Source organism: Acomys minous, assembly GCF_964271855.1.
Source record: "Acomys minous genome assembly, chromosome: 17".
In the NCBI taxonomy this organism is placed as follows: Eukaryota; Metazoa; Chordata; class Mammalia; order Rodentia; family Muridae; genus Acomys; species Acomys minous.
Window position 1 is genome coordinate 322,161 of NC_140500.1, and position 27,881 is coordinate 350,041.

The 27,881-nt window shown below is 37.5% G+C and overlaps 1 protein-coding gene across 1 annotated transcript; it reads left to right on the top strand.

Annotated features, from left to right (window-relative positions):
- Positions 1–27,831, top strand: LOC311588726 (vomeronasal type-2 receptor 116-like; the record flags this gene model as incomplete). Its single annotated transcript, XM_084766675.1, has 6 exons — positions 1–209; positions 6,778–7,069; positions 9,786–10,592; positions 21,402–21,629; positions 22,694–22,817; positions 26,897–27,831. 6 exons carry the CDS (start codon positions 1–3, stop codon positions 27,829–27,831), a joined length of 2,595 nt encoding a protein of 864 aa, XP_084622801.1.
- Between the last annotated feature and the right edge of the window lie 50 nt (positions 27,832–27,881).

A 27,881-nucleotide genomic window follows, 5' to 3' on the forward strand; every position in this document is an offset into this window, starting at 1 on the left:
ATGTTCTTGATTTTCATCTTTGGGCTTCTGTATATTCCCAATTTTGTGTGTGATTCAACTAGCAGTCACTGCTATGCAAACATTGGTGAATATCTTTTCCATGAAGGAGATATGCAGATTTGTGCATTTATTCCTCTTGCGGACATCCATGAAGAAAAATATATTAAATATGAATATGTGCCACATCACTTTCAGAACCTTAATGTATGGTAAGTACAATTATTCATCCTCAGGGTTGAAGATTCCTGAGACTAAAAGAATGTATGGATTAAAACTTTCTTGAATTTTTCACAACTTCTCTTTTCCATTCTCAAACCATTTCAAACATATTTTCATGTGTACTTCTTTTCGTCTTTCAAGGAAAAGTAACAATTTTGATGCCTGGAGTGCCTAGAAAGTCTTGACTATGTTACATGTAGCTGAATTCAGAACAGGACTGTCACTATTAATATTAGGATGCATTTCACTTCTCTACACATGTCTTTGTGTATATCCTTTTGTAATATTTCAATGTTTCTTTGTTAAATGTGTTTATTCTCAAACAGACTTTATATATTTTTATTAATTTTTTACACATGTATTCATATTATTACATTTATATACAATAAATTAACTATAGTAAGAAGAACCATGACACAGTCAGGAATTATATAAATGTTACATTCTTAGTGTTTTGGTTATTTTATTTGGCACCCATATAACTCAATTACAATACAAGGTTTACTTCCAATATTTTTAAAGTTCTATTGCAGGCTGTTTAAGATAAATGAGTTATACATATTTTAATGTATACCTGTTGGCCGTATATGTTTCCAGTGCTTCCCTCGTTTGTATGGATGTGATCACCAAAAAGATACTCTTGATGTGAGGGTGGCCACATAAGGCCTTTATTTTTAGATTTTCATAAATATGCAAGGTTAAGGAATAGTGTCAAGAGAAGTCTGATTTCCTTTAACAAATGACAAATATTCAAGTGTGTCTCTTTATAAGGGAAATATATTGTGGCTATCTTATATAGACATCCCAAATCTCAATGGATAAATTTTAAAAAACATGAAATAGAGCAATTGAGCTTGTAAGATGTTTGAACACATGAGAAAATTGTTATGAGGACAATAGGCAGAAATTTACAAGAAAACTATCCTTCTTAAGGTAAATTGTGCTCAGTGTGACAGTGCTGTGTAATTCTTAACACCATGGTGGGGTGTTAAGTAAAACTACAGGAATGGTGGACGAAGGAATGTGTTCATATATAAAATTTATGGGATGTTTGGGGGTCTTGACACATTTCATTGGAAACTAACATAACAAAGATGGTCACGGTACCAAAATTTTCTGTGTAGATGAAAACATTTATATCTCAATGCAGTGATTAAAGTTAGATCCAAATTCTTAAGGGTCATATCTCAAATAAGATCATAAATTTGTCTGATAAACTTAGCAGACTGAGGACTTTGGATGATGGTTGGAGCCCCATCTACTACATCATAACTAATGCCTCTTGTTACTCTCTTTTTTCTGTTCTCTTAGTTTTCAGTAGCTCAGGCACAAATGTACATCTGTATGAATTTTTCTTTTGTCACCCTGCAATAAGCATATATATATGAAAAGAATATACTTTCAGTTATGTGAGCCCCGAGTGTCTGGCTTGTTTCATTTGTTTTTTCAAGTCAAGTACACTTTACTTTCTAAATGTACTACTGTAATTACAGCCTTCCCTTGTGTGGGTTGATCCCTAGTAGTGACAACAGTAAAGAAACTGAACATCTCTCCTCCAGTAACTATCGAATCTCATGAGCATGGCTGTTAGGGGTTAGACTTCATGTCCATTTCCTTTTCCATACTGGCATTTTGTCATGTTTAAGCATACATAATCTTGCTCATACTTTCATAATCATTCTGTGTTAAATGTGCAACTATGTGCACAGAACATATTCCTACCTTGAAGTTATCCTCAAAGCCTCTGGCCCTGACAATCTTCCCACTTCCCTTTAACCATGATCCATCAGCCTTGTTTGTATGGGTGTGATATGTAAGCCACAATTATGACTGAGAACATGATAGTCTTCTATTATCTGTACCATGATCAATCCTCAGTTTCTGTATTATTTGCCGTGTACTGCAAAAGGAAGCTGCTCTGGTGAGGGCTGAGGGATGCACTAACTAATGGTAAAGCAATAAGACATTAGGAGTTGATTTCCACTGTGTGCATTTAGAAGACTAACAGTCCTACGTTCTCTCCTTGGGTCTATGACCTACTCAGTAACACACTCTGTCCATTTCTATAATGCCAAGCAGTGGTTCCATGTCATCTGGGGGACTTTAACCAAATCAGACAAAGGTATTTCAACATATAACATGTGTACCCAATTTAACTTCAGAGGGACTATCATATAAGGCCTGTTGTTCCTGGATCCCTCATGGTTTTATGATGGGTGACAGTGATAGTTACCTTTATTTTCTTTGGTGGCATGCATAGAACCTTTCAGCCAGGAAAGATAGGCATCCAGGGGAGTACCAGTTTTATTTCATCATGTTACCTAATTCAAATACCTAGTATTCTCTACTGGATCCAATCTGGTACCTTCCTAATATTCTACTTTCTTTTTAATGTTTTATTTTTATTTTATTTTTAATTTGTTCACTTTACATCTCAATTGTAGCCCCTTCTCCCCATGATTCCCAGTCTCACACTCCCTCCCTCATGCTGCTCCGTCTTCCTCTCACCTAGTCATCAAAAGGGGAAGCCCCCTCTCCTCTCATGTGACCTCAGCCTATCAAGTCTCATCTGGACTGCTTGTGATTACTTCCTCAGTATCTGGCATGGCTGCCTGCCACTGGGAGGTGTTCAATGAGTGGTCACCAGAGTCCATGTTGAAGTAACCCCTACTCCACCTTGGTAGAACCACAAGGTGACTCTGCTGCCTATGAACTACATCTGAGCAGAAGTCCTCAGCATGCATGGTCCTTGCTTGATGTATCACTCTCTGCAGCAGCCCCTACCACCCGCCCAAATTTGTTGGCTTCTTTGGACTCCTTATGGAGCACCTGTCTACTCCAGGTCCTTCTATCTCCCAAGTCTTCCCTAAGACTCCCTCCTCTCAACTCCAAAGTGTGGCTGTGAGTCTCAGCATCTTCCTTAATCCCTTCCTGGGTGGAGTACTATATTAATGAGATATGTAGGGAGTGGGAATTGTTGCCTAGTTCCTGATTTTTCTGGAACTTGTTTGCATTTGTCTCCATTTAATTTGATGTTGGCTATCTGCTTGCAGTGTTTAGCCTTTATGATGCTTATGTATGTGCCTTGATCTCTCTGAAACATGAATGGGTGGTGGATTTTGTCAAATGCTTTCTTGTCATCTAAGGAGATGATCATGTTTTTTCTTTCAGTTTGTTTATGTGGTAGATTACATTGATTGACTACTGTATATTGAATGATCCCTGCATGCCTGGTACAAAGATTACTTGGTCATGGTGCATGATATTTTTAACATGTTCTTGGATTAAGTTTGTTAATATTTTATTAAATGTACTTGAATTAACTTTCATAATAGAAATTTGCCTGGAATTCTCTTTCTTTCTTGGGCCTTTGTGTGGTTCAGGTATCAAGGTGACTGTGGCCTCATACACCAAGTTTGTTAATGTTCCTTCCATTTCTATTTTTTGAAATAGTTTGAAGAGAATTTGTATTAGCTCTTCTTTTCAGGTATGGGAGAATTCTGTGCTGAAGCCATCTGACTCTGGGAGTTTTATGGATTGGGGGCATTGGATGATTGCTTCTATTTCAACAGGAGATATAGGACTATTTAATTTGTTCACATGATCTTGATTCAGCTTCAGGAAATGGCCTCTATCAAAATTGTCCCTTACATGTAGATTTCCAAATTTTGTGTCATGTAGCCTTTTGAAGTATGACTAAATGATTCTTTGGATTTTCATGGTGTCTGTTGTTATATCTTTCTTTTCAGTTCTGATTTTGTTGATTTGGGTATTGTTTCTCTGCCTTTTAGTTTGGCTAAGAGTTTGTTTATCTTGTTGATTTTCTTAAAGAACCAGCTATTGGTTCCATTCATTCTCTGAATTGTTCACTTTGTTTCTAATTTTTAGATGTCTGCCCTGAATTTGATTTTTTTCCAGCTTTCTAGTCCTCTTGGGTATTTCTGCTTCTTTTTCTAGATCTTCTAAATGTGCCAATGTGCCATTAAGTTGCTTGTATGAGATGTTTCTCTTTATAAAGGCCATTAGTGCTATGAACTCTCCTATTAACACTGCTTTCCTTGTGTCTTCATAAGGTGTTTATGTTGTTTAATCATTTTCATGGAATTGTAGGAAGTCCCTAATTTCTTGTTTTATTCCTTCCCTGACCCAGTTGTCATTGAGTGAACAGTTGTTCTGTTTCCATATATGTGTGGGCTTTTTTGTTATTTCTGTTGTTATTGAGGTCCAGCTTTAGGCTATGGAGGCCAAAGGTACAAGGTATTATTTAAATCTTCTTGTTTCTGTTGAGGCTTGTGTTATGACCTACTATATGCTCAAAAGCATATAGTAGGACCTTGGAGAAGGTCCTGTGAAGTACTGAGAAGAAGTTACACCTTTTGTGTTTGTGTAAAAAGTTCTGAAAATATCTGTTAGGTCCATTTGATTTATGACATCTATTAATATCATTATTTCTCAGTTTATCTTCTGTTCTGTTGACCTATCCTTTGTTGAGAGGGAGAGGTTGAAGTCTCCCATTATTAATGTGTGGAAATCAACGCATGGTTTAAACTTCATTAATTTTTCTATAGCAAATGTGTGCACTTAGATTTGGGGCATAGATGTTCAAAATTGTGATGTCATCTAGGTTGACTTATCCTTATGTGACTATGTCCTTCCTTGTCTCTTTTGATTAAGTTTGGATAAAAGTCTATTTAATAGATATCAAACTGGTTCCTCTAGCTTGTTTTTGTCAGTTTGCTTGGAAGACATTCTTCTAGCCCATGACTCTCAGGTAATGTCTATCTTTGTTGCTGAGGTGTTTTTCTTGTATGAACCAAAATGTTGGGTCCTCTTTATGCATCCATTCTGTTATTCTCTGTCTTTATTGGAGAGTAGAAACTACAGTGTTAAGAAAGATTAATGACCAGTGACTGCTAGGTTCTTTTATTATTATATTGGTTGTGGTACTGTATATATGTGCTTATCTAATTTCTGTTTGCTAAAGTGAAGTTACCTATGTCCAGTGTTTTCCTAGTTGTAGTTAACCTCCTTAGGCTGGAGTTTCCCTCATAGTATCTCCTGTAGGGCTGAGTTTGTAGATAGGTACTGTTTAAATTTGTTTTTGTTGTGGAATATCTTGCTTTTTCCATCTATGGTTATTGAAAATTTGCTTCATATACTAGTCTGGACTCTCATATGTGTTCTCTTAGAGTCTGTAAGACATCTGGCCAGGCCCTTCGGATTTTACAGTTTCTGCTGAAAAATATTTAACCTTCTTAATGTGACTCAGAATGTTTACTCTAGTTATGTACAATTCACCAAGATTACAGACCTCTAGTTTGTTTAAATTGGTACTTTGTATTTTAATTTTGAGAGTTAGTATAATAGCTTTTAATTAAAATATTTTAATTTTTGTGGTTTTCATTTCATCTTGGTAAATACAATTGAATCCTTTTGGTTTTTTGTTTGTTTTGAGACAGTGTTTCTCTGCATAGCCTTGGATATCCTAGGCTCAAATTCTAGACCAGGCTATCCTTGAACTCACAATGATCCACCTGCCTCTGCTTCCCGAGAGCTAGGATTGAAGGCATGTGACTCCATGACTGGCTACAGTTGAATCCTTTACTATTCATTTTTAATTATAATATATACTAAATGTTTTGTTGCATTTCATTTTGTGTGAAACTTCTAGAGAAATCTATTAATTTCAAAAGAAACATACCTCATTGCATGCAATCTGTAAATCTCAGCAGCATCCCTGAAAAGGACTATACAGAAGGTAATAAAATATATAATTTCTTGGGCCAGCATGTGTGTCAGATATGTAGCAGACCAGTAACAATCAAAAGGGGAAATGGTTTAAAAAAATAAGGGAAACACAAGAATCAGAAATGCAATAATTTCTTGAAGCAAGCAAGCAAATAAGCAAAGGAACACGAACTTAAAACAAGAACAATGCAAAAACCAAAAGAAATAAAAACAAATATATGTGACTAAAAGGACAGAATTTTGCAGAATTAAAAAGTTATATCTAGAGGTACTCTGTCTCTTTTTTTTTCAGGTATGTTTAATGAAGGTTTAACATCTTATTCTATATATCTTTCCAAAATACAAAGATAAATTGCTTTTCTGTGAAACCCTACAATATTTTAATATTGAGTATTTCTATATCCAACTGAAGGAGATTGTCACAGAAAACAAGGTGATTGGATGAAGATAAACTGATTTTTTTTTATAATTGTAGAAGCTGAAGGTCTTAGATCCTGATATCAAAGTTCTGATATTTTGTCAGACTCTAATTTCTTATTCATGGACAGGTTTTTTCCCATAAAAGACTAAGAAAGCCATTTAATAATAAATTAAAATCTCAGAGCTCATAATTAATGAGTACTAATACTGTAGAATTTTACTTAATCCTATTTAATTATACATTCTTCTAATTTTAGCCATTCATGAAAAGATATTAAAAACTGGATTTTAAAAAGATATTGGGATTTGGATTAAAAAAGCCATTGGACTAAATAGGAAGGTTCGATGGTCTATGCCTTTATTCTGTGTAATTTTATGGAATTTGTGCAGGTATAATTTTAAGAACTACCAGGTGTTTCTGGCCCTGATATTTGCCATTGAGGAGGTCAACAGGAACCCCTATCTTCTACCCAACACAACTCTGGGCTTTGACCTTTATTCTACTTTACATTCTGAAAGGGATAGTTTTGATTTTTTCATGTTCTGGTTAACACGGCTCATCAATCCCATTGTTAATTACAACTGTGGAGAGAAGAAAACATCACTTGCTGCATTCACAGGAACACCAATGTCAACATCTTCCTATATTGTTTCACTGCTACAACTCTACAACATACCTCAGGTGGGTGAGGTGCCAATGTCTGTCTTTGCTCTGGCAAGTCCAGGGTTGGATTTCTGGTACTGGATGCAGAATCTCCATTCATTTTATCTCAGGCAACTAATTAGGATTTAAAGAAGAATGATGGGAGGGAGCCCAGAGTTCCTTCTCTAGTCACTGTCTGTACTGCAGCTAAGGAGGGGAACTCAATCTGACCACAAGTTTCCTATATCCGGGGCTGCAAATTCAAATTCTAGCAAAAACAAAAAACAACCACAAAAAAAACCCCAAAACAAACAAACAAAAAACCCACAAACCTGAGAACATAATTAAAGGAGGCTTCTTGTTCTATAGATAGGCTCTTTTGTGGAGATCTCTGGAAAGCTAACGTATGCCTGTTTGTACATGATAGATATTGGGGAACCCTGAGCCTATTCACTTATTTCTGAATCCATGGTGAAATAATAAGAAAGAAACAGAAAATAGACAACATACACACACACACACACACACACACACACACACACACACACACACACACAAACACACACATTCAAGAGAATATGTGGATAAAGTTAAACATCTTAATTTCAATTCCGTTTATTCTTGGTCACCATATTTACACTTATAAGAAAAAGAATTGCCTCATAGTAAAAAGATACAATTAAAGACAAAAAACAGATAAATGCTAAAATACAACAGCTTACATGTCTTAAAATTCAATTTTTCTTCTCTACGTGTCCATTAAATAAGCTCTTGGTCAGTTCAGAATGACAATGTTTGACAAGGAATAAAGCTTAACAGGGTCTAAGTTACAAGATTATATGTCTTTTCCATTAGGACCAACCTGGCTACACAATGTCCAGTTTTCTCTTAGTTTATAGTAAATTCAGGACAATAATTTTATCTTTCTTTCATTTCAAGAAAGAAAGTAAATTTAAAATGACAGCATATAATACCGTAAGGTGACAGGGTGTAAGAGATTATAACAGAAGAGTTTGTACATTCAGACATTAGAGTTTATACTGAATTTAGACATACTCAGGTAGCTCCATCATATTATGGGTTCATGAGAAGGTTAGGCCAACTTGTGAATATTTATGGAGAATACCAAGATACATGGTGCCATCTGGAATAAAAGCTTATCTGAGGTCACAATTCTGCTTCAAGGCTGTTCCCTAGTGTGGTGTATAGAGGTCCTCAAAGGTATTTATTGATGTTATTGTTTTGGAAGATCTAAAACAAATTAGCTTTTAAAATTGTTGAATCAAACCAGGAATTCTATTATCTGGAATTAGTTCATCTGAACAGCAGTACATCTTTCAGTAAGATAGTGTACTCAGTTTAGTCAAGCATAGTTTATCAATACCCAGGAAGGGAAGATGCAGCAGTGCACAACTGACAGAAGTGTCAGACATTGGAAGCAATTCTGGGGTGCATAAAGGTACAGACTTGCAGAATACCAGATCCCTTCCAGAGAGTTCTCATGCCTACTGAACATCAACGAATAGCTGTTGACATCACATCTGAACCTGGAAGGATTTTTGAGGTGCATCATGGCACTGATCTTGCAAATTGATAGATCCTTTCCAGAAAGCTCATATGCCCATTTAACTCATTTAACAGATTGGCTCAGAGGCTGGAAGCAATTCTTTGGGTGCATCACAGTACAGACCTTGTAAAATACCAGATTGCCCCCTAGAAAACTCACTTGCCTAACTGTCTCCTTTAAGAGGATGGCTCTTGCAAGTGACCCGTGGGACTAGGAGTCAAGGATCCTATGTTGACGTTATAAATATCTTGAAATGTAAAATAGGTACATTTGAATTAATCACGTTGTTGCAGGCTCTTTGCTTACAATGTGAAACCCAAGATTTTGTACTGGAAAAATCTGCTCTTAGTGTCGCTCACCCCTTTCACACATTCTTTAATCCAAGAGTTTTCTGGAAACAAGATTAAATAATGTCAACAACAGGTCAGGAGGCAGAGCTAGCAACCAGTTGACAGAGAGTGAACATAGGAAAAAATGTATAGAGAATGGGTCAGGTTTAAATGTGCTCAACTCTTCCAAGAAAAAGAGGACTTGAGGAATCAGGGCACAGAGAGATGGGGGAGCAGATTGATCTGGATATTTTACAGAGACACATTGAGAAGAGGACAAGATAGACACAGGTGAAGATAAATGGGGCCAGAGAATGAGCATGAAGACTACAAGAGATTGCTAGAGTCAGTTTGAGGCCAAGCAGAGCAATTCAGTGAGAGGACAACAGAGAAGCTAGACCGAATCAGTCATCATGGAAAGGAGTTTGAGCCAGAACACCTGATAGAATTCAGAAAGAGCCAGAAAGAATTCAGAATGAAGAATAAAAGTGAGCGTATTTAGCAGGGAGACTCACAGGTTGAAATAATTCTAGGCCTAACTAAGATAGTGTGAAGTCTAGAGGTTTGAAGGACTAGACCTAGGTTACTAGGCCTACAATTGCTTCAGTTGAACAACAAAATACTTTGATGTCAGGTACCAAAGAAAGTGTAAGGGTACTTGATATATCCACATGTCCAGGAAGGAGAGGTGGATGAGACCTGCTAGAGTATTTAACCTGAACACTTGTCTGCAATTTTTGTAGAAAACACTGTAATGGATTTGCATTTAAAAAATTACAATTCCATTCTCATAATGAATGTTTTCATATGTTGATTCAAGACTGAGCTTGTGTTTGATGCCAGTGTGTTTTCTCTTCAGCTCACTTTTGGGCCTTTCGATTCTACCTTGAATGACCAAGGTCAGTTTCCTTCTCTCTATCAGATGGCTCCCAAGGACACCTATCTCTCACTTGCCATAGTCTCTTTGCTGCTTCATTTCAGCTGGTCCTGGGTTGGTCTGATCCTCCAAGATGACAGCAAAGGGACTCAATTTCTGTCAGAATTGAAAGAAAATATGGACAATGGTAACATCTGTATTGAGTTTGTGAATATTATCCCTGCCACTTCATATGTAGACTCCAATAACTTGGGTGAAAATCTGGAGATCATTCTGAAATCATCAGCAAATGTCATAGTTATTTATGGGAACATTGTTTCTTCACAAGGCTTAATGTTTCACATTGCAAAACTCTTAGTGACATGGAAAGTCTGGGTCTTGAACTTTCCATGGGATGTTGACAACCATTATGATTATTTCATGGTAGGCTCACTTCATGGAAGTCTCATATTTTCACACCACCATGAAGAGATGGTTGGATTTACCAATTTTCTTCACACACTTACTCCCTACAAATATCCAGAAGACACTTTTCTTCCTAAGCTTTGGGCTTTATTCTTCAACTGCTCATTTCATGGGTTTCGTTGTCAAATATTGGAGAACTGTCAACCAAATGCTTCTTTGGAGTTATTACCCAGACATATTTTTGACACAGCCATGAGTGAAGAGAGTTATAACATATACAATGCAGTGTATACTGTGGCCTACAGTCTTCATGAGATGAGTCTTCAACAAATACAGATACAGCAATATGCTAATGGAGAAGAAATGGTATTCTTCCACTGGCAGGTAATATCCCTTCCTGTGTGTTGTAATATCAGCACTATGACCTTTTTTTTATTATTTTCTATGGCACTCCAATAGGGCAGCACAAATTTTAGATCATAAACATACTATATTCCCTGTCTGGAGGTTAATGCAAAACCACGTGTAATGTCCTTTATAAAATGCATGACAAGAATAGGGAAAAACCAATATTAAATCATCCTTCAATTCTTATAACATTTTGCCCTCAGAGTTCTCTTCATAATCTTTTCAATATGAAAAGTTGAGATTTTTCATATGTTTACAAATAGCTTGGCCATACAGTTAGTCTCTTCTCTTACTAGCTCATAACTTAAAATAATCTATTCATACTGATCTACATTCTGCTTCATGGCTGGTTACCTCTGTTCAGGTACCATACATCTCTTCTCCCCACATCTTCTCCAAAAAATCCCTCACGCCAGGATATCTCAGAATACTTTCTGTCTGACAATGTCCCACCTTCTATGCTATACTTTCCTATAGTCCATAGGTTTTTATCTAAAGTTATTGTATCCACACAATACACAAGATCTTCTCTCTATATGCCCACTTTAATCCAATACAAGTCTGTTTTTCTTCTAATAATCAACTATATACATAAAAACAACTATGAGACAACCAGGGAAGATTTACATTCACAGGGTCAAGTCCATATGTCCTTGGAGAGAGTGCTCTACTATATTCTATCTTGATGAGTTTTATATCCAAATCAGTTTTATTATAGCACTTATTTAACAGCCTAAAATTTTTGACCTTAAAATTTCTTCTTAAATCCTAAATAATTTAAGCTTACTTTTAAGTCTGTAACTGTCAAGTCTTCAACCTCATCAAGGCTTGAGAACAAAATATTACCTTAGTATGTAAGAAGTATAAGGAAGCAGTTTACAACATAGAGAATTGACAGAGAGCTGTCTGCCTCAATAGTCACCCAGATTTAATTATAGTGTTGAAACGTCATCTTCAGTCTCCTTGCCCAGAATATCTGACAGACATATTTGTGAAGCAAGAATTAGGAAGGACTTGCTTACTCTGTCTTCACAGAGCTTAGCAGTTGACTTTGCCTGTGTCCAAGTTCTGCTCATTATCTGCTGATGGAGTAAAGACATTTCTTAGCTCAGTTGCAACATGCCATATTTTTAAAAGCAAATCCCTAAGAGAAATTCTTCAATGTTCATCATCTTCTTTCATGTGAAAATGTGTGCTGCCAGCACCTGACATGTCTCATTAACTGAAAATCCTTAAAACATTAAAACATCTTCAAATGCAATTTATGGCTGGTCTCTGAGGCCTTGGAGACCACCTATACTATTGTACACATTTATATAGTGCTTACTAATTATCTATCTTTCTATAGTATATGTGAGTAGACAAATGTTGATTTTTTTCTAGCTATTTACTATGTGTTTAACCTAGGATATATATTTATGTGATAAGCCAGACTGGTATCTCAGATGACCATGAATTTGATTAACTATTGACTTGTATTACTTAATTATGCTAAACAGTTTATAATAGCAGGTTTTAAAAGGACTGGAAGTAAACCTCCTCTTTATGAATGAATTGTATAGGTCCAATATGTTATACAAGAGTTGAATCAGATGTACATATGTCTATCAAAATAATTTTAAAATTTATCAATACACAATAATTTATACCAAAGTATCAAAAGTAACCTTAATTCTGTATCAAGTTACAAAAACCTGTACTATTATAAGCAAAAATAACCTTATTTTTATGTAAATGTACACAATATTACAGCGGTGTAAGATTAATGGTTTATAAAACGATTTTTGGTTTAAGAGCAGATTCAATAATCTACCCTTTTTCCCTATTAATCCTATACTCTTCCTAAATCTTATGCCCTGTCTACCGCCAATTTCTTCTGAATATCTTTCCCAATATCTAAGAAAAAAGGATGGAGTAAGGAAAGGAAAGAGAAAGTCATGAGTCTGTTTCCCTATGAGTCTTTCCCTAATCAAGACCATTAACAACCTGTAACCAAGCCCTTTTAATGATAAGCATCCATAGCATCCAAAGACAAGTTTAAATGTTTAGGGTTTTTTTTGTTTTGTTTTTGTTTCTTTTTAAGCTGGTTAACTAAGTCTGGATTTTTTTTGGTGTCTTCCTGTGTATGCACTTGGCTCCTCCTTCCTGTGCTGTGCTGTGTTGTGTTGTGCTGGCTGTGCTGTGCTCGGTCAGGCACAGCTGTCCTTCTCTGTCCCAGAGTTCAAGCTTTAAAGGACTAAGCCTCCTGCCATGATCTACTAGACAGGAAGGAGTGGTCCTGCAATGTTGTCAGCTGTTTGTGGCTTCTCAGTGGTATCCCTTCTGTTGCACTGGATGCTCCACATAATGTAGACGCTGCAGGGTGTGAGTGGATTTGCTGAAGAGACTGCTGCACAGCTCTGACCAGCTCCCACGGAGCCATCTGTTCACAGAAGCATTTCTCTCAGGTGGCAGATCATTTATTTTTGATATTTAAATATTTTGTTTATTTTTGAAATTATAATATAATTACAAAAATTCTCCCTTCTCTTCCTTCCGTCAAAGTCATCCTATAGCCCTTTGTGCTTTCCTTTAAATTCATTACCTATTTTTTAAATCAATTGATTTTGTATGCATATATGTATTTGTTTTTTTCCTTTTTTATTTGATTTTTTATTTTCATGTTTTACTAATTTTCTTTTTTTCTTCTTTTTTATTAATTTATTCATATTACATATAGATTGTTAGCCCTTCCCTTGTTTCCTTCTATTCCTCCCTCCCTCCCACTTCCTCCCTTCTCCCCTCCCCTATGTCTGTGATCGAGGGAGACCTCCTCCCCCTATATATGCTCTTATGGTACCAAGTCTCCTCTTGGTAACTTGCTATCCTTCCTCTGAGTGCCGCCAGGCCTCCCCATCCAGGGGATATGGTCAGAAAAGGGGCACCAGAGTTCATGTGAGAGTCAGATCTCACTTTCCACTCAACGGTGGAGAATATCCTGTTCATCAGCTAGGTCTTGGTAGGGGTTTGAAGGTTACTGCCTATATTCTCCTTGGCTGGTGCCTTAGTTTGAGGAGGACCCCAGGCCTCGGTTATGCCTGTCATAAAGTTTTTCTTGTAGGTTTCAGGACCCTGTGGATCCTACTATTTCCCCATTCTTTCATGCTACTCTCACCTAAAGTCTCAATAGGATGTCCTCTTCTCTGACCCACTTTCCTGGTATGTAAAATTTTTCATGGGACGTATCCCTTGGACTAGTGTCCCGATATCAGTGAGTATATACCGTTTGTCTCTTTTTGCTTCTGGGTGAACTCACTCATGATAATTTCAGGATCAATCTGATTGTCCACAAATTTCGGGAATTCCTTGTTTTTAATAGCTGACTAGTATTCCATAGTGTAAATATACCACAGATTCTCAGTCCATTCTTCCACTGAGGGACACTTAGGCTGTTTCCATGTTCTGGCTATTATGTATAAAGCAGCTATGAAGATGGTTGAGCATATGTCGCTGTTGTGTGGTAGGGCATTTTCTGGGTATATTCCAAGGAGTGGGATAGCTGAGTTTTGAGGAAGCCCTTTTCCCACTTTTTTGAGAAAGCACCAGATAGCTTTCCAAAGTGGTTGTACTAGTTTGCATTCTCACCAGCAATGAAGGAATGTTCCTCTCTCCACACATCCTCACCAACATGTGATGTCATTTGAGTTTTTGATCTTAGCCATTCTGATGGGTGTAAGGTGGAATCTCAGTGTTGTTTTGATTTGCATTTTCCTGATGACTAAGGAGGTTGAGCCTTTCTTTAAGTGTTTCTCAGCCATTTGATATTCCTCTGTTGAGAATTCTCTGTTTAGTTCCAAGCCCCATTTCACAATTGGGTTGTTTGGTTTTGTGGTGCTTAATTCTTGAGTTCTTTATATATTTTGGATATTAGACCTTTGTCAGATGAACGGTTGGTGAGGATCTTTTCCCAGTCTGTAGGCTGTTGCCTTGTTCTACTGACAGTGTCTCCTGCCTTACAGAAGCTTCTCAGCCTCATGAGGTCCCATTTATTAATTGTTGACATTAAGGCCTGGGCTGTAGTGTACTGTTCAGGAAGTTGTCTCCTGTGCCTCTGTGTCCCGGACTCTTCCCCACTTTTTCCTCTAACTGAATTAATGTCTCTGGTTTTAAGTTGAGGTCTTTAGTCCACTTGGACCTGAGTTTTGTGCATGGTGACAAATAGGAGTCTAATTGCATTTTTCTAGGGGTAGACATCCAGTTAGACCAGCACCATTTGTTGAAGATGCTATCATTTTTTCACTGAATAGATTTGGCTTCTTTGTCAAAAATCAAGTGAGAAAATGTGTGTGGATTCATCTCTGCGTCTTCAATTTGATTCCATTGATGTACCAGTCTATTGCTTTGCCAGTACCATGCCGTTTTAAGTACTGTTGCTCTATAGTACAGCTTGAGATCAGGTATGGAGATTCCTCCAGAGGATTTTTTATTGTGTAGAATTGCTATTCTGGGCTTTTTGTTTTTCCATATGAAGTTGGGAATGATCTTTCAATATCTTCAAAATATTTTTAGGAATTTTGATAGGGATTGAGTTGAATCTGTAATTTGCTTTTGGTAAGATGGCCATTTTTACTATGTTGATTCTCCCGATCCGTGAACAAGGTAAATCCCTCCATCTTCCGATGTCATCTTCAATCTCTTTCTTCAGAGGTTTAAAGATTTTTTTTCAAATAAGTCCTTCACTTGATTGGTTAGAGTTACTCCTAGATATTTTATATTGTTTGTGGCTATCGTGAAGGGTGTAGTTTTCCTAATTTCTTCCTCTGGTTGTTTGTCATTTGTATATAGGAAAGCTACTGACTTTTTTGAGTTTATTTTGTATCCTGCCAATTTGCTAAAGGTGTTGATCAGATGTAGGAGTTCTCTGGTGGAATTTTGGGGGTCACTTATATACACTATCATATCATCTGCAAATAGGGATAATTTGACTTCTTCCTTTCCCATTTGGATCCCCTTGATCTCTTTTTGGTGTCCTATTGCTCTGGCTTGAACTTCAAGAACTATATTGAAGAGATATGGGGACTGAGGACAGCCTTGTCTGGTCCCTGATTTTAGAGGAAATTCCTTGCGTATCTATCCATTTAATTTAATGTTGGCTATTGGTTTGCTGTCTATAGCCTTTATTATGTCTAGATAAGTGCCTTGTATTCCTGATCTCTCCAGAACTTTAAACATAAATGGGTGTTGGATTTTGTCAAATGCTTTTTCTGCATCTAAGGAGATGATCATGTGGTTTTTCTCTTTCAGTTTGTTTATATGGTGGATTACATTGATGGATTTCCATAGGTTAAACCATGCCTGTGTGCCTGGAATGAAGCCTACCTGGTCATAGTGAATGATGACTTTGATATGCTGTTGTATTCGCTTAGTGAGTATTTTATTGAGTATTTTTGCATCAATGTTCATAAGAGAAATTGGTCTGAAATTCTCTTTTTTGTTTTTGTTGGTTCTTTGTGGGGTTTAGGTATCAACGTGACTATGGCCTCATAGAAGGAATTTGGTAATGCTCTGTCCATTTCTATCTTTTGGAATCGCTTGAATAGTATCGGTATTAGCTCCTCTTTGAAGGACTGGTCGAATTTTGCCCTGAAGCCATCTGGCCCTGGGCTTTTTTTTAGTTGGGAGACTATAAATGGTTGCTTCTATTTCTATAGGCCAAATATGGCTATTTAATTTGTTTATCTGGTCTTGACTCAATTTTGGCAAATGAAATTGGTTGAAAAAATTGTACCTTTCCTTTCGATTTTCAAATTTTGTGGCATAAATGCCTTTAAAGTAGGTTCTTATGATTCTTTGTATTTCTTCAGTGTCTGTTGTTATGGCTCCCTTTTCATTTCTGATTTTGTTTATTTGGATAATGTTTCTCTGTCTTTTAGTTAGATTGGCTAAAGCTTTGTCTATCTTGTTAATTTTCTCAAAGAAGTAGCTCTTGGTTTTGTTGATTCTTTGGATTGTTCTCTTTGTTTCTAATTTATTGATTTCAGCCCTGAGTTTGATTATTTCTAGGAGTCTACTCCTCTTGGGTGCTTCTGCTTCTCTTTTTTCTAGAGCTTCCATATGTGTTGTTAAGTTGTTTATATGGGATGTTTCCATTTTCTTTTTAAAGGCACTTAAGGCTAGGAATTTTTCCTTTTAGCACTGGTTTCAATCTGTCCCACAAATTTGGGTATGTTGTTCCATCATTTTCATTGAATTTCAGGAAGACTTTTATTTCTTCCCTTATTTCTTCCATGACCCACGTGTCATTAAGTAAAAAGTTGTTTGTTTTCCACATGTTAGTATGCTTTTTGTTATTTCTTTTGTTGTTGAAGTTCAGCCTTAGACTATGGTGATCTGATAAGATACAAGGTATTATTTCAATCCTCTTGTATCTGTTGATGTTTACTTCATGACCAACTATGTGATCAATTTTAGAGAACATTCCATGGGGTTCTGAGAAAAAGGTATAATCCTTTGTGTTTGGGTGGAAAGTTCTGTAGATATCTGTTAGATCCATTTGATTCATAACATTGGTTAATGAAATTATTTCCTGACTTAGTTTTTGATTCAAAGACCTATCCTTGAGTGAAAGTGGGGTGTTGAAGTCTCCCACTATTAATGTGTGGGTATCGATGAGTGGTTCAAGCTTTGTTAATAACTCTTTTACAAGTGTGGGAGCCCTTGTATTAGGAGCATAGATGTTCAAAATTGTGATGTCTTCTTGGTTGACTTTACCTTTGATGAGTACAAAGTGTCCATCCTCATCCCTTTTGATTAATTTTGGTTGAAAGTCTATTTTATTAGATATTAGAATGGCTACCCCAGCTTGTTTCTTGAGACCATTTGCTTGGAATATTCTTCCCCAACTTTTTACTCTGAGACAATGTCTGTCCTTGTGGTTGAGGTGTGTTTCTTGAATGCAGAAGAACGTTGGGCCATGTTTATGCATCCACTCAGTTAGTCTGTGTCTTTATATTAGAGAATTGAGGCCACTGACATTGCGAGATATTAATGACCAGTGATTGCTAAGCCCCTTCATTTTTGGTATTTGTAACAGTCGAGATTTTGTCAGGTTGTGATTTTGCGATGGTATAGTTATCTATTTCCTATATAGTTTGCTTGTAGTTTGACCTTTTAGGATGGAGTTTTCCTTCTAGTAACTTCTGTAAGCTGGATTTGTGGATAGGTACTGTTTGAATTTGTTTTTGTCATGAAATATCTTGTTTTCTCCGTCAATGGTTATTGATAATTTCGCTGGACAAAGTAATCTTGCCGGGTATCTGTGTTCTCTTAGGGTTTGCAGAACCTCTGTCCGGGCCCTTCTGGCTTTCATGGTCTTTGCTGAGAAGTCAGAAGTAATTCTGATAGGTTTGCCTTCATATGTTACTCAATCTTTTTCTCTTGCAGCTTTTAATATTTTTTCTTTGTTCTCTATGTTTTGTGTTGTTCTTATTATGTGGAGAGAAGATTTTCTTTTCAGGTCTATTCTATTTGGTGTTCTGTAGGCTTCTTGTATGCTCATATGCATCTCCTTCTTCAAAGTGGGGAAATTTTCTTCTATTATTCTATTAAAGATATTTTCTGGGCTGTGGAGTTGGTTGCCTTCTCTTTCCTCAATCCCTATTATTCTCAAGTTTCGTCCTTTCATGGTGTCTTTGATTTCTTGAATGTTTGGTGTCAGGAAATTTTCAGATTTAGCATTTCCCTTGATGGTTGTTTCCAGTTCTGTGATTGTATCTTCAAGTCTCCATATTTGTTCTTCCATTTCTTGCAATCTGTTAGATAAGGCCACCTCTGAGATGCTTGCTTTCTTCTCTGATGCCTCTCAATCACATTTTTCTTCTGTGTGTTCCTTTATCACAGCTTCCATTTTTATCTTCAGGTCTTGAACTGTTTTTAATGATTTCCTTCATCTGGTTATTTATATTTTTCGGAAATTCTTCAAGTGCCTCTTTATATGACTCTTTTAAATCTTCAGCCCTCTTGTTTGCTTCCTCCTGAATTTGTTTGCAGATTTTATTTGTTTCTTCCGTTATCATCCTCTTTACTAAGGACTTGAGGTCATTTTCTTGACTATGAATTGCTGTTAGGTTCTCCAGGTTGTTTTCATTGGAATTGCTGGTATCTGGAGATGCCAAACTGTTTTGGTTTTTGTTAGCGTTCTTTTACTGTCCTCTAGTCATTTTGGTGACTCTGATGTTGGAAGGTAGTTTGTAGTGACCTTCACTGGCTGAAGGTGGGTAGGTGATGGTTGATTATAGGTTGAGTCCTCTTGCCTGTGGGGATCAGAGAGTATTTCCTTGGAACAGGCAGGTGATCCGGTTTCCACTCCTGGAGATTTTTCTCTACACTGTAGACTCTAGGCTGAGTCAGCCAAAGTAGGTTTCTGTTTGGACTCATTCACCTTACTGCTTTAATTCATATCAGTACTTTGGGGACCTAGAATAAGGTCAGCACATAAGCGCTTTGGTTGTGTAGGTTGAACCTAGCTGCCTGTCCTTCTTGTAGCTTTGTAGCCAAGACCCCAGGTGGATCAAATCTTCTGGGCTGTAGTTATCTTTTAGCTTTGTCTCTATACCCCGTAGAAGTGTCCAGCCTCTCCCAGAGCTATAAGCCTGGAGGGTCTGAGATCACTCTAGGTCAGTAATTAGGCACTGCAAGTATGACCCTTGGTGGGTCTCCTCTCCCGATACTGTGTGAGTTCCTGCCTTGCCTGCACCAGGAGACCCAGCTAGGATCTCTCCTTTGGGGAGTGCAGGGTCAGTGCCCAGCAGCCAGTGGCCAGAGACAATAGGATTTCTGAACTCTGGTGGTTTCAGGAGGTGCTTGCTCTTCCCACATGTCTGGGACACTCCAATAATCACTCTAGGTCAGCAATTAAACACTGCAAGCATGATCCATGTCTTCCAATAGGCCCGTGGAAGCAGTCCAAGCTGGTTTCTAATTGCCCCTGTTTGCAGGCTCAATCTGTTGTGTCCGGCGTTAGGTTTGGCCCAGGATGGCCCGTGAGCTGCAGGCCCACTTTAGCTATCTTTGGTGGGTCCCGCCACCTGTGTTTCCACTTGGCCTGGGCGTGTGATCTCCAAGTTTGGAGTGGTGTGGATGGAGGGATCCAAGGGCAGATTCACCTTGTTCCCTGAAGCTCCTCTGGCTAGGGGTCCAGAAAATCCCTTCCTCAGACAGCGAGTTTGTGTTTCATATGCCGGTTGCAGTTTGCGTGTGGATTCCATTCCAGAGTTTGGGGAGTGTGTTTAGCACCTTCGGGATGTTGCTTGTCCCTGTGGTAGGCCCAGTGGTGGTCTGTGGAGTTTGGGACCCCGCTCACCTACAGTTCTCAAACTCCAGCAGTCTGTGGCTCCATTCATGTGTCTGGCCTCCTCTGCATATATGTATTTGTATATATATATATTCCCATATTTTTTTATTTTTACAGACATATGTTATTTAGCTAATTTGAATGTTTGGTACATCAGATATCTCTAGCACTATAATTTTCCTATTGTTTCTAGAGAAAATTTCCAGAAGTTTAACATCTTTTTTTTCTTTTGGTCTTTACAAAAATTTTTTAATTAATTCATTCAATTGTTATCCCATCCCTTGAATAATCCCATTCCTCTATTCCTCCAGGCAGCTGTTTAAAAATGGAGAATCAGGAGCTTTGTTTTAAGAGGCTAACATCTGCTGTATCTCTCTGCAATTTCCTGCTCCTTTCTAGCTTTTTATTTAGAAAAATCTTGTGTCCAGCTGCTTTTTTTTTACCTATTTGTGCCACTATTTTCAGAAGCATTTTGTCTTCAAGCTTCTTTTCTTTAAAAAATACAGGTTTGAAGTTTCATTTGAAGGGTGTGAAGTTTCTCTCTGTGTCCCAGACTTTAAACAAGTTAGTTTGGATTTAATGCTCCATGAATGGTATGTCGTTATGTTGTGGGGTTTTTCCACCAGGGCCCATGTTGTAGGAATAACCACTCAAACTCAAAATGTATTTACAAATTTCTAAACCATATAGCTAGGCTCTTCTTTGACTAGCTCATAACTTAAAATAATGTATTTATACTAATTTACATTCTGCCACATGTCTGCTTACCTCTGCTCAGGTATCTTGCATCTGTCCTCACATCTTCACCAATGAATCTCTCACACCTAGATATCCCAGATTCCTTACTGGCTGCCAGATGTCCACTTTCGATGCTATCCTTTCCTATGGGCCATACATGTTTTAGTGACATGTGTTGAATTGTAGAAAAAACAAGGTATTCTTTCTACATTTAGGCCTTTATAAAAACAACCCAGAAATAATTTTCTCAGGAAAAGGCATAACATGCGTGATAATGTAGAATGTCCTTAAGAATGCAACATGCAGAGGCTAAAACTTGAAAAACATAGCATGACAATGATCACAGCACTGGGCTCTGCTTTGTGAAAATGGTAATGGATGGATTAAGTAAACAGAATGAGCTAATTGGCCAGAAAGCTATAATATAAATACAGGTGTTTTTGCAAGTGGCACTGGATGGGGGAGGCAAGGAGAGAGGGTACAGAGATAGGGAAAAAGGGTGACCTGGAAACAGACTGACTGTTTTATATAGTGAATCTCTGAAAGAAGGGAACCTCTGCCCCTATGTAGAGGGATGGCCCCGCCAGCCACACCCTGCAACAGGATCTAACAATGACAAACAGCTGTGCTGGCTTCATGAGATTCTTTTTATGACATCAGAAAATGACTATAGTCCCTCAGATGTACTTCAACATATGTTCCTGCATCTCTTCTAGCTCCTCCATTTCCTAAAGAAGACCTTACAGAAAGATCGTGTGAGAGATCATATCATAATGGATGGGAAAAGAGACTTAGATTCAGAGTATGACATTTTCAATATTTGGAATTTTCCAAAGGGCATGAGATTAAAGGTCAAAGTAGGAACCTTCTCTCCAAAGACTCCTCAGGGTCAGCAGTTCTCTTTAACTGAGCAGATGATTCAATGGCCAATACAGTTTACAAAGGTGAGTTATGACATATATCACCGCTTTGACCTTTCATAAAAGTAAAAATAATTCTCAGGAAAATGATACTTGGACATTTATTTCATACCAACCCATATACAATTAACAATAAGAATCTACTCATAGGATATCCAACATAGACTAATTTCTCATTCCCTGACTCTGATCAATGGAAAAGTTTTTCCTAAAGTTTATTCATGCTTATACAGTTCTTATGAATAGAGTGTCTTTTAGATTTCTGTTACTGTCTCCAACAATGATAAGAGGCTTATATTTGTCAGCAGATGAGTATATTTCAAGTGAAGGGTAAAATGGCATTTTTGTTTTGTATGCTTTTAAAAGGTAGGATAGCATGTCAAGTGTGTGTGTGTGTGTGTGTGTGTGTGTGTGTGTGTGTGTGTGTGTATTATACTTGCTTTGCTACATCAGATAAATAGTAACAAAAACAAGTAAAGGATTACAGGCTTGAAATAGATGATACTCTTAGCATGTTTTTATATGTTAGTGCAGAGAGAATATTTTAGGTGTCAGAAGAGGTGATTACATCACAGTCAGGGACCAAAGAATATGGCTGCTCCTATCTCCTTTTCATTTTGTCGGTCACAGTAGACAGTGAAATACTGATGCCCATTTTGTGGGTGCTCTTTCCACCTCAAGTAAATATCTCATAAAACTCCTCACAGATGCCTAAGATATGTTCCCATGATGAACCCAAACAATGTAAAGATGTCAATCATTATTGCCAACCATATAGAATATAAAAGTCCCCACTAGGAGCCAGTAAGTACAGAGACAGGTTCACCAAAATCATACTATGACCTGCTAGAACACCACTTTAATGACTTAATCTTAACAACAGTTTTGTGGCATTGGACCAAGATTTAAGCATGTGGCCTATGCAGAATCAAAGCCGCTGACAAAATTAATAATACCAAGACACATTACTTTTATTTGCCAATGTAAGCATTTGCAAATTTACTATTGATGATACTCATAAAATCTCTATTTACTCTAAATGTTCACAAAAGTCCAGAGCATTTTCTAATAGTTGTTATTTCTCTCAGACCCCTCAGTCTGTGTGCAGTGAGAGCTGTAGGCCTGGATTCAGGAAAGCTGCCCAGGAAGGCAAGGCTGCCTGCTGCTTTGATTGCATTCCTTGTGCAGACAATGAGATTTCCAATGAGACAGGTAAAATCTTGTTTACAGAGAACTCTCAGACTTGATCACAGGAGTCTGCAATACTTAAGCAAAAGGAGAGGGATGGGAGAGAAGTAAGAGATAAACTTTGGTTCCATGACTATAAAATTTGAGCATTGCTGTTACTTTTCCTTCCTTTGAAGAGACACAGGCTAGACACTGAAATCATCTTGACTTACATTGTTGCTCCATTGCAGACACTGTTCCCTCAGGTGACCTGTTTTGCACTAAAATTAGCAGTCTGCTTTATTTCACCAAGAATACAGTGTTTATCACAACATTTCTTTATGTTTTCAAGCCATGCTTAATTACATGTAGTATTCTTTTAAGGTTTGGATTTCTCACATTCTCTTTCTGATTATTCCCTGTACAGGTTTAAATTTTTACACAGTAGGTGACTGAAGAGTTGTATTTATTTCCCTATTACATATAATTTATTTCACAATGACTAAGTTTCATTTGCTTAACTGAAGATAGATTTCCTGTAGTATGTTCTTTTTAAATCTTTTTCCCTTTTATCAACCATAGACTTTTCTCTAATACAACATAATCTGCATATAATTTCCTCTCCATACACTTCTCTCAGTTCCTTCCCATCTCCTTTTTATGTGGGTTCATAATGCCAGGTACAAAATACTGTTTTGATAAATATTTATCCTTTGCACATTAGCTATAATGTGTGTTCATAAATATTGTCAATATGCACAGATAGTAGCAGTTTAGCCATGGATACAAAATCCTACAGGGTTTTGTGTTATTGACTATATTATTTATACTTGTAAGACAAAGTAGGGGGAAAACATACATGATAAAACTTTGAAATTTAAAATATACTGATGCAATATTGTAGAATAAGGAATTTATATAAATTAGTTAATGAGATATATAGCATGTACCTTAATTAAGTCAAAATCTATACTTGAAGCATACATTCTCCTATAGAAAAGAAAACAAAACATTCAAAATAAAAGAATAAGGTGTGAAAGCGTGATAAGCATGAGAAAATATCTGAAGAAAAATTCATTAGAGTTCCATGATTAATAAACAAAAATCACCCAAGTTATTAAATGAGAATTTGATTCTCATGAAAAACAAACTTAATAAATGTTTTGCTCAAACAAGAAAATAGACATATGTATTGATATGGTGATAAGATTTAGAAACACACAAAGATTTAATTGAAATGTGGCATTAAAATCCAAGGTGTATAAGTTTTTGTTTTGTTTTGTTTTGTTTTTTTTACATCTTTCCTCTGCTCCAGTCACACATTCCTCCTTCCTCTTCTATCCTGCCTCCCCTACTACTCAGAAAAGGGAGCAAGCCACCCAAACCAACACAGGGCTGCGTAACAAGTCACATCAGGACTGAATGCATCCTCTTCTGCTGAGGCTGGGCAAGGCAGCCACACCAGAGGGATGTTATCAGAAAGAAGGGGAGATAGTACGTCAGAGAAAGCTCCTGCTTGCCTTCCTAGGGAGCCCATATGAATACTAAGCTGCCAATTGGGTACATGTGTGTAGGTGGCCTAGGTCCATTCCAGACATGGCCCTTGGTTGGGGCTTTAGTCTCCATATGCCCCCTGGACATATGTTAGTTGTCACTTTGCATTCTTGGGGAGTTCTTATCCCCCAGGTCCTTCTGTCCTAACCCCACCTGTTCCATAAAACTGGCCATGCTCTGCTAGATGTTTGGTGGTGAGTCTCAGCATCCATTTAGAGCTGCTGTTGTGTGGGGCTTCTCCAAGACCAGTTATACTAGGCTCCCTTCTACAAACATAGCAGAGTCTCATTTACAGTTTAGGGGTAGGTTTCCTCTCATCAGGTGTGCCTCAGGTTGTGCCAGGCATTGGTTAGACATTCCTTCAATCTCTGCTCCAACTTTGTCTCTGACTATCTTATAGGCAGGGAAATTTTTTGGTAAAGTTTTGGTGGTGAGTTGGTGCTCCTCTCCCTCCATCAGAAGTCCTGTCTGGATAGAAGGTGGCCTTTTCAGACTCCATGACTCGTGATACTAGGAGTCTTAGCTACAGTCCCTCCCCTCCCCTCTCAGGAGCCTACGCTATCACAGGGCTCTAGGTTGTTTCAGTGATGCCCACCGCAGGTTCTCCTCCCTCTAAGACTTGTGGCCTCCCACCCTCACCTCCCCACATCTAATCCCCACCCTCAGTTTCCACCAAACTCACTCTTCTACCCTGTTTGCCTTTTTCAACCAGTTTTGTGTTATATTCTGTTTCTCCTTCTGAATGAGGTTCAAGCACCCTGCCTTGGAGGCTCCTTCTTTCTTAGCTTCTTATGGTCTGTGAATTGTAGTGTGTCTGTCCTGTACTCTATGGCTAGAATCTGTTTATAAGTGCGGACATGCCATGTGAATCTCTGGGTCTAGGTTACCTCACTAAGGATGATCTTTTCTAGTTTCACCCATTTGCCTGCAAATTCTGTCATTTCCTTTCTTTAAATAGCTGAGTAATATTTCATTGTGTAAATGTACCACATTTTCTTTCATCATTCTTCAGTAGAGGGCTATAGGGATTATTTCCAGTTTCTTCCTATTATGAATAAAATTTCTATAAACATAGCTGATCAAACATCCTTGTTGTGTGGTGGGGCATCTTTTGGGTATATGCACAATTGTGGTATAGCTGTGTCTTGAGGTAGGGATATTCCTACGTTTTTGATAAAGCACAAGATTGACTTCAAAAGTGGCTGGACAAGTTGAACCTCCACCATCAATGGATGAGTGTTCTCGTTGTTCAATATTATGGTCACCATGCAGTGTCTCTTGAGTTTTATATTTTAGCATTCTGACAGGTGTAAGATGAAACTTAGAGTAGTTTTGATTTGCATTTCTATACTGACTAACTATGCTGAGCATTCCTTTAATCTTTTCAGGGATTCAAGATTCCTCTGTTGAGAATTCTGTCTAATTCTGTGTCCCATTTTTAATTGGGTTATTTCATTTGTTCCTTTTTTGTTTTTAGAGTTCTTTGTATATTTTGGATATTAGGCCATTGTCAGGGGCAGGATTGGTGAATATCCTTTCTAATCTGCACCCTACCATTTTGTTCAAGATAAAAGTGGTTGCAGTCAACATACAAGTCAAAATATTAGCAACAGAGTATACAAAATTTGATGTGAATAACTAGAAATATTTCAAAAGTTCTCTCCCTATATATTGAAAATTATAATGCTATAGTTAAATGTAACAACATATTATTAGTGAAGGATTTAAGGTTCAAAAATATAAGGGTATTTTTTATTTCAAAATCATTCAGAGTATAACCTAAATTAGAGAAACAAAGGTATTTTATGAAAATAAGTAAATATGGATCCCAAATCTGCACCTTTTGAGAAAGGAATTTCAAAAATATTATAGCCATAATGTACAAAATACATATCCAGAGTTGTCATCATTTCATAATATTATATCATAATAAAATGATAATTATACAATGTACTTTTAAATTATATTTATGAACTATAAAATAGATGCAAAAAAGTCACAAATTCATTCTACGCATGAAGCATCCATCAGTTGTACTGAGATGTCATCTCTCCTCTCCTTTGAAAGTTCTGACAACTATTTATAACCGACCTTCTTCTTAAGAACTGTACTTGAGGGTGTTAGATCAAGGTTGTAAATTAAAATCTACAACAAGAAAAAAAAGTCACAAATTCAGGGAAAGTACACACACAAAAAAGGAAAAGCAATGAGCTTCTTTGATTTTGTCACCATAGGCAAATAGGGCTGTATTAATTTGAAATGATTCACAGAATACTTAAAATTTGATACTAAAAAAAATAAAGCAAGCCATTCAAGAAGCATTTCAGGGCTGGAGAGATCGCTAAGAGGTTAAGAGCCTCATCTGCTCTTCCAGAGGTCCTGAGTTCAATTCCCAGCAATTACAGGGTGGCTGACAGCCATCTATTATGTGATCTGATGCCTGCTTCTGCAGATAAAGCACTCATATGCAAAAAATAAAAGAAATAAATCTTTTAAAAAAGAAGCATCTCAATGATCTGAAGCTGAATAACAGCTTAAGCAGAAAAAACAACCCTCTTCTTTCTGAACAGATATGGATCAATGTGTGAAGTGTCCAGAAAGTCATTATGCTAACTCAGAAAAGAACTATTGCCTCCAGAAATCTGTGAGTTTTTTGGCCTATGAACACCCCATAGGGATGGCTCTCACCACCACAGCACTGTTCTTCACTGTACTCACAGCTGTGGTAATTTTCATCTTTGTGAAGCACAGAGGCACACCCATTGTCAAGGCCAACAATCGGGGTCTCAGCTACACTCTGTTATTGACACTCATCGCCTGTTTCCTCAGTTCCCTGCTCTTCATTGGACAGCCCAACACAGCCACCTGCATCATGCAGCAGACAGCATTTGGAATTTTGTTCACTGTGGCTCTCTCCACAGTCTTAGCCAAAGCTATCACAGTGGTTCTTGCATTCAAGGTCACTGTTCCAGCTAGAATGGTGAGGTGGTTAATGGTATCAAGGGCCCCTAACTTCATCATTCCCATCTGCACACTGATCCAAACTGTTCTCTGTGCAGCTTGGCTGTTTACCTCTCCACCCTTCATTGATCAAGATGCTCATGCTGAACATGGTCACATCATCCTTGTGTGCAACAAGGGTTCAGAGGTTGCCTTCCACTGTGTCCTGGGATACCTCTGCTCCTTGGCACTTGGGACCTACACCATGGCCTTCTTGTCCAGGAATCTTCCTGACACTTTCAACGAAGCCAAGTTCCTGTCATTCAGCATGCAGGTATTCTTCTGTGTCTGGGTCACCTTCCTCCCTGTCTACCACAGCACAAAGGGGAAGGTCATGGTGGCTATGGAAGCCTTCTCTATCTTGGCTTCCAGTACAGCTCTCCTTGGCTTGATCTTTGCCCCAAAATGTTACATCATTTTGTTAAGGCCACATAAGAACTCTTGTGACATTAGACACAAAACACACTCAGGAAGGAATAGACATATAAAATTCATTTTACAATGAACTTAATCTATGTTAGTAAATGTAACACAATGATTTGAACTAGTGCCATA